The sequence below is a fragment of the Cololabis saira genome, chromosome 16 (genome assembly GCF_033807715.1).
Source record: "Cololabis saira isolate AMF1-May2022 chromosome 16, fColSai1.1, whole genome shotgun sequence".
NCBI lineage: Eukaryota > Metazoa > Chordata > Actinopteri > Beloniformes > Belonidae > Cololabis > Cololabis saira.
In genome coordinates this window covers 22,125,873-22,136,853 of record NC_084602.1, presented here as the reverse complement: position 1 = coordinate 22,136,853, position 10,981 = coordinate 22,125,873, and the positions used below count along the sequence as shown (strand labels likewise).

At 43.7% G+C, this 10,981-nt stretch overlaps 1 protein-coding gene across 1 annotated transcript; it reads right to left on the bottom strand.

Annotated features, from left to right (window-relative positions):
• Positions 1-6,281: 6,281 nt before the first annotated feature.
• rpusd2 (RNA pseudouridine synthase domain containing 2) lies at positions 6,282-10,949 on the bottom strand. Its single transcript, XM_061743454.1, has 3 exons — positions 10,330-10,949; positions 8,939-9,235; positions 6,282-7,359 (listed from the first exon to the last, which is right to left on the bottom strand). Exons 1-3 carry the CDS (start codon positions 10,804-10,806, stop codon positions 6,535-6,537), a joined length of 1,599 nt encoding a protein of 532 aa, XP_061599438.1. The 5' UTR covers positions 10,807-10,949; the 3' UTR covers positions 6,282-6,534.
• Between the last annotated feature and the right edge of the window lie 32 nt (positions 10,950-10,981).

Below are 10,981 nucleotides of genomic sequence, written 5' to 3'. Positions count from 1 at the left end.
TAGGCTCTGCGTCGGTGTAACGCGGGACCATAAATCATCCTGAATAACGTGGTCCTTCTCTGTACAGGTGCGTGGTGATGACGTCATTCTGTAGTCCAATATGTGTCTTGTAGTTCAAGTGGTACACCTCCCACTTCTCTGCTTTAACGCAAAGGTTTGACATATTTTTCAAATATTTATCATTTACATATCGTCATTTTGAATTTAATGCTACAGTTTTCCATTTTTTGTCACATTTTCTAATTTCTCATCTCTTCACAGAACAGTTATTTATTGCATATGCTTAGCCAGTTTGTGTGTAACTATCCGTTCCTGAACTAATAAAATGACCTGCTAAATCCTGTACAGGATCACAGAGGTCTGCTGGAGCCTATCCTAGCTCATTACAGGCAAACAGCAGCAAAATCAGAACATTGTTTATTTAGTATGCTTCATAAAAACATTTGATTACACACATAAGGCAAGGCAAGTTTATTTATATAGCACAATTCAACACAAGGTAATTCAAAGTGCTTTACATCAACATTAAAAGCGGCAAGACATAATTAGACGGTAAATAACAAATAAAATGAAATACAATTATGAGAAAAGAAGGTAAAATAATAAAAAGGACAAGTTGCTGAAAACTAAAGGCAGTAGAGTACTGCAGGCACACATCTCATTCGCGGTTTTCAGAAAGTATTTAATTTAAGAGTACGCTTAAATAACAAATAAATGAAATAAAAAATTTTTAGGCCTGATTTAAAGGAGCTGACAGTTGGAGCAGACCTCAGGTCTACAGGAAGTTTGTTCCACCGGTGAGGAGCAGAATAGCTGAACTGCCTCACCTTGCTTGGTTCTGGTTCTTGGGAACCACAACAAACCAGATCCAGATGAACCTCAGGGGTCTGGGAGCTTCATAGGAACTAACAGGTCCGGCATGTATTTTGGTCCAAGACCATTCAGGTCTTTGTAAACCAGCAGTAAGATTTTAAACTCTATCCTTTGACTCACTGGAAGCCAGTGTAGCGATTTCATGACCGGTGTAATGTGGTCCAGTTTCCTTGTGTTGACTCTGGCGGCAGCGTTTTGGATCAGCTTCAGCTGATTCAGCTGATCCTGATAGATTTCCTGTTAAGGCCTGTAAAGATGCCATTGCAATAATCCAACCTACTGAAAATGAATACATGAATACGTTTTTCCATGTCTTGTTTAGACAGAATCCCCTTCTAGCAATGTTCTTTAGGTGGTAATAGGCATATTTAGTGATAAACTTTAGATGGCTGTTGAAGTTCAGGTGTGAGTCAATAATTACACCAAGATTTCTGGCTTGATTTATAGCTGTCAATGACATGGAGCCAAGGTGATTGCTGATATTTTCCCTTTCATTTTTAGAGCATAATACAATATACGTTTCATCCACACAACCAACATGGTTATAAGTGGACATGTTCACGCTTGTTCAGACACTCATTGTTTTAGGTCTATTGGAAGACAAACAGAGCAACACCCTCCTCATGTGTTGCTAGGTATAAACTCTGGAGCCGCACCAGGTAAAGACAGAAGCTCTGTGAGATTGTAGGAAGCACTTCAGGACCTCAGAGACACAGCACCATCTCCATCTTCTGCAGGGGCAATCACACATTAATCAGAGCTCACATATAGGAGAACAAGGAAGACTATTATTTTGATAACTAATCCACTAAGATGAACCTTTTTACTTTACATACTGTGGTAATAACCTGCCACCCTTTGTTTGCAGAGTGTTGAGAATTAGCCTTAAGGTCCAGGGGAAGTTACTGTAGCCGCCTGGACGGACTAATGTTACGGGAAATGGCTGGAGGGTAATGATGCCGTTAGCTGGTGGAAAATGTATGGGACGTGAGATGAGTTTCCGTGTTCAATAAACAAGTTGAGATGAATATAAACAGCATCTCCCTTCATATTGTGTCGGAACTACGAACATAATGCCAGAGTTGGCAGAGCTACAACGCATGGAATCTTCTGTATTTGGTACAGACCGTTTGTGTGTGTTCAAATACATCAGAAATAAAACATCACAGTTCAAAGTCTTTGTTGAAACCTGGGTTTCTCAAATGTTGAGGTTTTATTATTCTCAGTGAAGGTATACAGACTACCCAAATTCCAGCGGATACAGGCCCAAAAGGAGTGAAGGTGGACATGATCATTAAAGACTCTACATAGTTGTCGGGATTTTGCTTTCTTTTACATCGTGATAATGAGTGGCCTGGTAATCAAGACAGCATCAATCCTCTTTCCTCCGATAACCACAAAGTTAAAGGGGTTGGTGGAGTGAATGCTCTGAAGCTTGCAGATGACCCAGTGACCCATATGTTCCAGTATTTTTCCTCCTTGACACGCCTGAAGAAACTTAGTGGCATGGTTCCTGAGGATTAAAGACTGGCTCTTGTACTGTATAAACAGTACTCGATTTGTAAAAAACAATCAGGGGGGATGGTGGATTTTATCATATGGGGACAGATAATTTGTGCTGATTACAAATAATATAATATATTACAAATAATAGCAGTGACCAAAACACCTGCAGAAATACTGCAGGAATGACATAGCAGCAGTTAAATGCAGCCTTCTGTAAGCTTTAAAGATCCACTGGGCTAACATCAAATACATCAAAACACAACAATAAAAAACAGTTTTCTGAACTTAATATGCCTCTGTCCTTCACAGGATAAGTAAAATGGTTCACTGCAAAAACTCAAAATTTTAACAAGAATATTTGTCTTATTTCTAGTTAAAATGTCTCATTTTAGTAAAAAATATCTCATTACACTTAGAACAAGACTCATCACTCGAAAAAACGACAATTTTCACCTGTTTCAAGTAGATTTTCACTTGAAATAAGTAGAAAAATCTGCCAGGGGAACAATATTTTTTTGCTTGTAATAAGAAGATAAGAAGATTTTCCTACTTATTTCAAGTGAAACTGTAGTTGAAACAGGTGAAAATTGTCAAATAAGTTATTTTTCTGGTGTTATTTTTCTGGTGATGACTCTAAATGTTGAAATAGCAGTAAAACCACATTAATTGAAGAAATGACATAAGGGATGGAAAAGGGGGAGTTTTTACAGGGGGGATGATTTTGACCGTTTTTATTTCAGGGGGGATGCCATCCCCCCTCATCCCCCCTCAACTCGAGTACTGTGTATAAAGAAGAGGAGACAGTCGCAACTTACCTTTGCACAATCTGACAACAACAGAACAACTGAGATAATCAGTAGGAGAAGAAATGTATGATTTAAGAGGACAACTGAGCACAGGACTCTCACGGTGGAGGACTTGGATAAGGCTGAGCTGTCTTTATCAAGCTCTGTCAGAGAGAAACATTTCCTGAAGAAGTATCCAGTCTGGAGAAAGTGGCCCATGTTAAGAAATCCAGTAACCTCCATAAGCTCTGACTGTGGTTGACTCAGTAGGTTATGGATACCAGCAGAATTGAAACACCCTGTGATACTGGAAAAGGATCTCCATATCTCAGAGCTCCTGCTTAGACACAAACATGAGGAGGTGTGACATGGTACCATAACCACATGCTGTCTAAGCTGAGGGAGAGGTACTGTGTAACTGGCGTGAGTACAGCCATAAGGAGAGTGTCATGTGTCACATGTAGTCGTCTGAATGTCCTGCCAGTTCAACAGCAGATGGCAGACTTGTCCCATGAAAGAACTGAACTGGATGAACCACTATTAACTTGTGTTGGGGTAGACGCTTCAGACCTGTTGAAGGTAAGCGTAAACGGAACATGATATAGAGGTATGGTATCATATCTTAGTTCTGCATGAGCTTCAACCCGGAAGTTAAATGGCTGGCATTAGGTCTGTACATAAAGTCCTCAATTCAACTTTGAAAGTACAAAATCTAGATGAAGAGGGTCTTGGTTACGGTGCTTTGTGAGGAGTCTTGCAACCCACACACGTCTATGCACACAGGAGGTGGAAACAAACCATGACATGTCAAACTTGTTCTGGAAGAGGTGGGTTCATGAATACTTTCCTCAGCTGCAGGAGTGTTTGGGTTAGGGTGAGATTGAAAGGAATGAAGAGGAATCTCACCGTGGGTGACCTTGAAACTCTTGGTCTATAGGAAGACAGAGTAATAAAAACCTTCACGGACTGAAAGGGATTTGTTCACCGGGTGCTGATTAAAAACAGACTAGCAGTTTGGACCACACCATTAGTTTTTGTTTCCCGACTGCAGCTGTCCTCATCAACAAGGCCCCGGTCCCCCCTCTTCCCCATCAACCACAGACTGCCCCCCCACTCCACTCTACGTTACATTAACGTAAAGACTCTATTCCTGACCTTATGCGTTACATTAACGCACATCCTAGGTCAACTTTGCACAGACTCATATCCGGCACTTTAAAACCTCATGTTGTACATTTTCTCTTTCATTATATATTTGCTCTTTGTATGGCACCAATCACCACAACAAATTCCTTGTGTGTGTTTAACAAACTTGGCATTAAACTTATTTCTGATTCTGATTCTGATTACAAATGTCTGTTTGCTGCAGGAAACTAAGGCCAGTGGAGGATTCACGATGACAGGATTTTGACTTTTACCTTTACTTTTTAGGGACATATTGGCTTTTTGGTTTGAGAAGAAAGAAGATTCCAGTGTATATTGTTCTCAGTGTTCTTTGAGTGTGTATAGTTGAATCTCCTTTTTGGTATATTTGTACCCTACTTTTAGGTCTCGTGGCCATAGGAGGGGACTTTAAGTTGTTATGAAAGACCCTTGCTCACTCACCTGTGGTCAGGTGGGAAGAGAGTCTGGATAGCGGCCATTTTTGTTGATCACTTGTATGCTCCCCTGCCTGCACCTTCTTCTAATCTAACTTAATGTGTCAGGTGGTTTGACACACATGCAATATTGTGTACACGTCTGCATCTTTGTGCATGTGTTCCCAACGCCGCTGCTGTAAATGTATCTTTATCTTTAATCCACATCAAGTAGACTTATCTGGACTCAGTGTGTACCAATCAGATGTGCAGCGTGTCACCCAAATAGACTGGACCCATTCAGACTTAACCATCACTTTAATTCCATACTGGATTTCTATTATTTTTAAATTGTTAATTATATTGTTTCTAAATGTTAGGTCTGTGTATTAAGTGCGTTATGGAGCTGCTCTGCCGTCTTATTTGTATAAAGTACTGGATTCTTGGAAGTCCCCTCCAGTAAGGTTTGGCAAATCTCTTGAATGTTTATCCCCTTATGAATAATTTGTAATGACTAAGCAGAGGTGTCTGAGGCGGGCGGTTGCCGAACTGTTCTTTTGTTTCTTGTGCACAAAAACTTCTTACAGCGCAGTCGAAGGTGGTCAACTTACAGTACACATACACTCACTTGGTCCGCTTTTTCAACCAACCTCGGGAGATCACCGACATGCTCACTGGTCAGCCCACGCCCACTCCGCTCCACCAACCACCAGCCCACCCCTGACTGACATGACCTGTGGTTTAGTGATTGACAAAGAGAGGAAGAGATAGGCCAACTGCACGCCTGTAACTTTATTTTGGGTCGTTACAATATTTTATTGTAGATTGATGTCTGTAAAGTGTTTAGCCTAACTTTTGTAAGAGAAGGAAACAAACAAGTGCTTCTCTAAAATCACTGCTGATATCTCTCTTTTTTGTCACTGTGTTAAAACATACGATACCTCAACGTGCAGACCAGAAAACTGCCATAAATAAACATCACATTTGTGGTTCAGTTAAACAAACGCCCTTGATTCAGTGTATGCACGCACGCACGCACGCACGCACGCACGCACGCACGCACGCACGCACGCACGCACGCACGCACGCACGCACGCACGCACGCACGCACGCACGCACGCACGCACGCACGCACGCACGCACGCACGCACGCACGCACGCACGCACGCACGCACGCACGCACGCACGCACGCACGCACGCACGCACGCACGCACGCACGCACGCACGCACGCACGCACGCACGCACGCACGCACGCACGCACGCACGCACGCACGCACGCACGCACGCACGCACGCACGCACGCACGCACGCACGCACGCACGCACGCACGCACGCACGCACGCACGCACGCACGCACGCACGCACGCACGCACGCACACACACACACACACACACACACACACACACACACACACACACACACACACACACACACACACACACACACACACACACACACACACACACACACACACACACACACACAGTCAGTGATGTGAACTTCTTGAAAGAATAAATAAAAAACACGTATTTTCCAGCAGACTGTCTCTGAATTTATTTCAAATATTTGCTGTTATAACAACTGACAATGTAAGGTTTCAAGGATGACATTAAATTAAAGCGGTCCTTACAGTAAAATAAGAAAGCCTTCTATATTAAATGCTAACAGCAGCAAAAATGTCAAAGAATTTACTGCCGCCTTCAGAGAACGTACTGAGGAACCGAGAATAGCAAAATAAAAGCCCTAAAAGAAAAACAGTCAAAGGATTTCTGGTCACGGACACATCAAAGCTACTCGTCCTCTTCCTCCCAGTCCTCTTTGGCCCACACAGGTAAACAAGTGGAATATTCAAAATCAGGTCCTTTGTAGCGTAAAGCATGGAGATACATGATGAGCTCCTTCTTCGTGGGGTCCGGTCGCACCAGTTTACACTCACTACACAGGTGGTCTCGAGTCCCTGAAGGAGTTTTCTGAGCCGAGTCGGCTGCATCGCTTTGATTTCCATTTGATGTTGCTGGTGAAGGATTCTCTGGTTCTTTATCCGAGGTGTTGTTAGTGTTCACATTTACACTTTCACAGCCATGTAGCTTTTTGTCACCATCACAAGAATCTACTTGTACCTCACAACTTCCTCCACTCTTGTCACGTTGAGAGGAGCCATCGGACTTTTCATGTGAGTCTCCGTGTTTTTTCCCCTCCTCCCTCTTTCCCTCTGTGCAGTCATCTGTGACATCAAGCAGGTGTGAGCTCTCCTGTGAACGATTCTCTTCTACCAAGGCCTGCAGCAACTCCTCATTGCTCTTCCCAACGACCCCCCCCTTACCCCTGTGAGGACCCCAGGCTGAGGAACCGTAGATGGGATCGTTGAGGATGGGGAAGCCCAAGTACTGGAGGTGAACCCTGATCTGGTGGGTCCGGCCAGTGAGGGGCAAGCAGCGGACTACGCTCGTTCTACCATTGAAGCTGAGCCGCTGGAAAACAGTTCGGCACTCCTTTCCCTTTGGGTCAACTCTGCAGAGGCCAATTTTAAAGGAAACAACCAGGATAGGCTCTTCGCAGATGACTTCATCCTCAGGAAATTCCCCCTCTACACGACATACGTACTCCTTTTCCAGCTGAAGAGGAGAGAAAACATTATTATACTATAGGAAGTCTATAACTTTATTTTGGTGTTGGACGGCACAAAAATAACTGGACCTTCTGTGGTGTCACCTATCGGTTTTCTGAAGAGATGATTTCAAACCTTTTTAGGGTTCTTTTGACTTCACCCAACCCTGGAACATCCACACCATAGCTCAGTTACCACAATTAAGCTATTTTAGCTTGGCCAAGCTCATACGTACCATGCTTTACCATTCTTATTAATTCTCCCAATCTGATGTACTGTATTTGAAAGGAATACCAGCCAAAACAAGGGGTGATAAAGCCTCAGTGAAGCATCTCCAGGGCCCTGAAATAGCTGATGCATGGCTATTTAGGTGTCCTGGAGGCCTTGCAGTCCCATGTCTAGGCTAAAATGCTCACCGGTGTTACTTTAAATTCACTCTGATCAAATCTTTCCATCCATCCGCCCTCATTTCTGGTACCAGCGTTGAAACATTTGAAATGAGTACTGTCAGAGTTAAAACAATGGCTGACAGAGCTTCAACTGAACACCAGTGAGACCCTGAACAAACCCAGGCTCAGTTACATGACCTCAACTTTGCAGCCCTCAAGGCTTCATAACAGCTAGATGCCAGCAGAACTATGAACAAAGTTAGTCAATCTAGGGTTGCAAAAGGATGGAAAATTTCCGGTAAATTTCCGGAAACTTTCCGGAAACTTTCCATGGGAAGTTAAGCTGGGGAATTTTTGGAAATATTCCAAATTGGAAACTTTCCATTGTAATTATGGGAATTTTTTGGGAATTAATGGGAATTTATGGGAATTAACTGGAAATTGGGGGTAATTTAAACAAACTGTATCATATCCAAACATAAATGTAAATATTTATTTTGTCATAAGCAGATATCCATGCAAAATAATACAAAAACATGACATTTCAACAGATTTATTTGAGTAGAACTTTAGTTGTTATTCTTGTATGAACAATTATTTTAATGAACAACAAAAACATGAATGTTGAGTAAATACTAACTCACCCCACTCCCCCACCCAATCAAAAAGTAAAATGACCCCAACCCCCCCCCAAATGTGTGGCTTCATTAGTCTTGTGCTTTGAGCTCAAATGTGTGGCCTCCAGGCTTCAAGAAATCACCTGTGCATGTGATGGAGGAATGCACAGTGCCTGTAGGGGGCGTGGTCTCAATAGCCCTGCAGTAAGCAATGTGCTGTGTGCATGTGATTGAGGAGTGTACTTGCATTAAATCTGGTTGTTTTAGCCAAGATTATGCTACAATATATTTCCCCCAACTATATTTAAGTTCCCTGTTAAGGGCCAACCTTCAATTCTGTAAATTTCTTATTTATTCCCGTTAATTCCCATTAATTCCCATATATTCCCGTTAATTCCCATGGAAAGTTTCCAACTTTGAAAATTCCCGGAATTTTGCAACCCTAAAGGGATGCAGGCCAACTTGGAGCTGGGCCTGGCTGGCAGGAGCTGGTTAGCCCCTTCCTCGGACCATTTCAGGCCACAGCCAGTTTCAGCAGTCTGTCATTAGAGATAACAGCACAAAACCGTCCTCAACATACCTGTCTGTCTCTCACTTTCTGGTCCAGCTTCTGGGATGTCTCAAGCGTCCGGGCAAACAGCAGGACTCCAGAGGTGAGCCTGTCCAGTCTGTGGACGGTATGGAGCTCAGAGATGCCCCGCTCTTTACCAAGGATGAAGATCACCGTGTTGTGGCGGAAACGACCACATGGGTGAACAGGGATGGAGGCGGGTTTGTTCACCACCAGCACTTCACCATCATCTGCAAGGATCTCTAGAGGCGTGTCAACCACAGGGGGCTCATGGCGGTGCACGGTGTTCCTCATGTGGTCATTATTCTGTGGACAGTGTGGGAGAGATTGATACCACGTGTGTCAGGGTTGACACCAGTAGGAACAGAAAACCAACTTAACCCTTGTGCTGTCTTTGGGTCAAAATGACCCAATTCTTCTATCCTCCTTTCCTTCCTTCCTTCTTCCTTTCCTCTTTTCCTCCTTTTTTACCCTCCTTTACTCCCTTTTCTTCCTACCTCCCCTCCCTCATTCATTCCTTTATTACCTTCTTTGCTTTTTCTTCTTTCTTTCCTTATTTTCTCCATTCCTCCCTCCCTTCTTTCTTTCCTTTCTCCCTTCCTTCCATCTTTTCTCCCTTCCTTACTTCCTTCTTTCCTCACTTCCATCTTTTCTCCCTTCTTTCCCCCTTCCATCTTTTCTCCCTTCTATCTTTTCTCCCTTCCTTCCTTCCATCTTTTCTCCCTTCTTTTCTCCCTTCCTTCCATCTTTTCTCCCTTCCTTCCTTCCTTCTTTCCTCCCTTCCATCTTTTCTCCCTTCCTTCCTTCCTTCCATCTTTCCTCCCTTCCATCTTTTCTCCCTTCCTTCCTTCCTTCCTTCCTTCCATCTTTTCTCCCTTCCTTCCTTCCTTCCATCTTTTCTCCCTTCTTTCCTCCCTTCCATCTTTTCTCCCTTCTTTCCTCCCTTCCATCTTTTCTCCCTTCCTTCCTTCCTTCCTTCCATCTTTCCTCCCTTCCTTCCTTCCTTCCATCTTTTCTCCCTTCTTTCCTCCCTTCCATCTTTTCTCCCTTCTTTCCTCCCTTCCATCTTTTCTCCCTTCTTTCCTCCCTTCCATCTTTTCTCCCTTCTTTCCTCCCTTCCATCTTTCCTCCCTTCCTTCCTTCCTTCCATCTTTTCTCCCTTCTTTCCTCCCTTCCATCTTTTCTCCCTTCTTTCCTCCCTTCCATCTTTTCTCCCTTCTTTCCTCCCTTCCATCTTTTCTCCCTTCTTTCCTCCCTTCCCCCTCCCTTGACCCAAATACAGCACAAGGGTTAAAAACGTATATGTTACTCTAACAATGAATGATTTTACTTTAAGCATTTGAAACCTGCATAATAAAATATATAAATGATATTAATGAACATTATTTCACAGAACTGACCCTGAGAACAAAGCTTAGATCCTCCACAGGTGTCTCGTTCATCCGGATGCGACCCTCCTTAGCAGCCTCCTGATAATACTCTATAGATTCAGCCCTGAACTCGTTTTTAAACACCTCCTCCAGGGTCTTCCCAATCCACCGACCTTTGCAGTAGGTTTTAAAGTCAAAGTAGTAGGGGAAGACCTTCCTTAGCCCCCCCTCAAAGTAGTAGGAGGTCTCACTGAAATGCTCCTGGTTGAAGCTGACCCCCGGGTTGCGCTTCTGCGGGGGAGGGATGTATCTGTCGCCCGGACGGAGCTTCTTCCCTCCCGCTCCTCTCCGCTTCTTGCCCTTAACACTCGTCTCTGGTTCGTCGGTGTCGTGATTTTTGCGTTTACCACATTTTGTCGCCTCTGCTGTCTGCATGCTCTCCGCGGCTGACAGCGTGGTGTTCACGTCCGCCGGTTTCTCTGCGGCAACAACTGCGTTATTATCCATACCCTGTTGTCACTACACCGACTGGGAGGACGAAAGAAGATGGTTATCTTTCTTCGAAGACGAAAAGATGCCAGTTGTGAGACTCTTCACTGCCTTTGACCAGATACATAGACAAGTGAAACTTCTTGCCCTCAGCTAGTATTGTAGGGGTCCTTCGCTGTACTGGCGCGTACCA

Bases quoted from the DNA above. Each gene is read 5' to 3' on its own strand.
- rpusd2 (XM_061743454.1), bottom strand. From the start codon at position 10,806: ATGGATAATAACGCAGTTGTTGCCGCAGAGAAACCGGCGGACGTGAAC. The intron at 9,236-10,329 runs GTCAGTTCTGTG...CACTGTCCACAG, and splicing joins ATCTAAGCTTTGTTCTCAGG to AATAATGACCACATGAGGAA. The intron at 7,360-8,938 runs GTATGTTGAGGA...TCTCCTCTTCAG, and splicing joins AGAAAGTGAGAGACAGACAG to CTGGAAAAGGAGTACGTATG.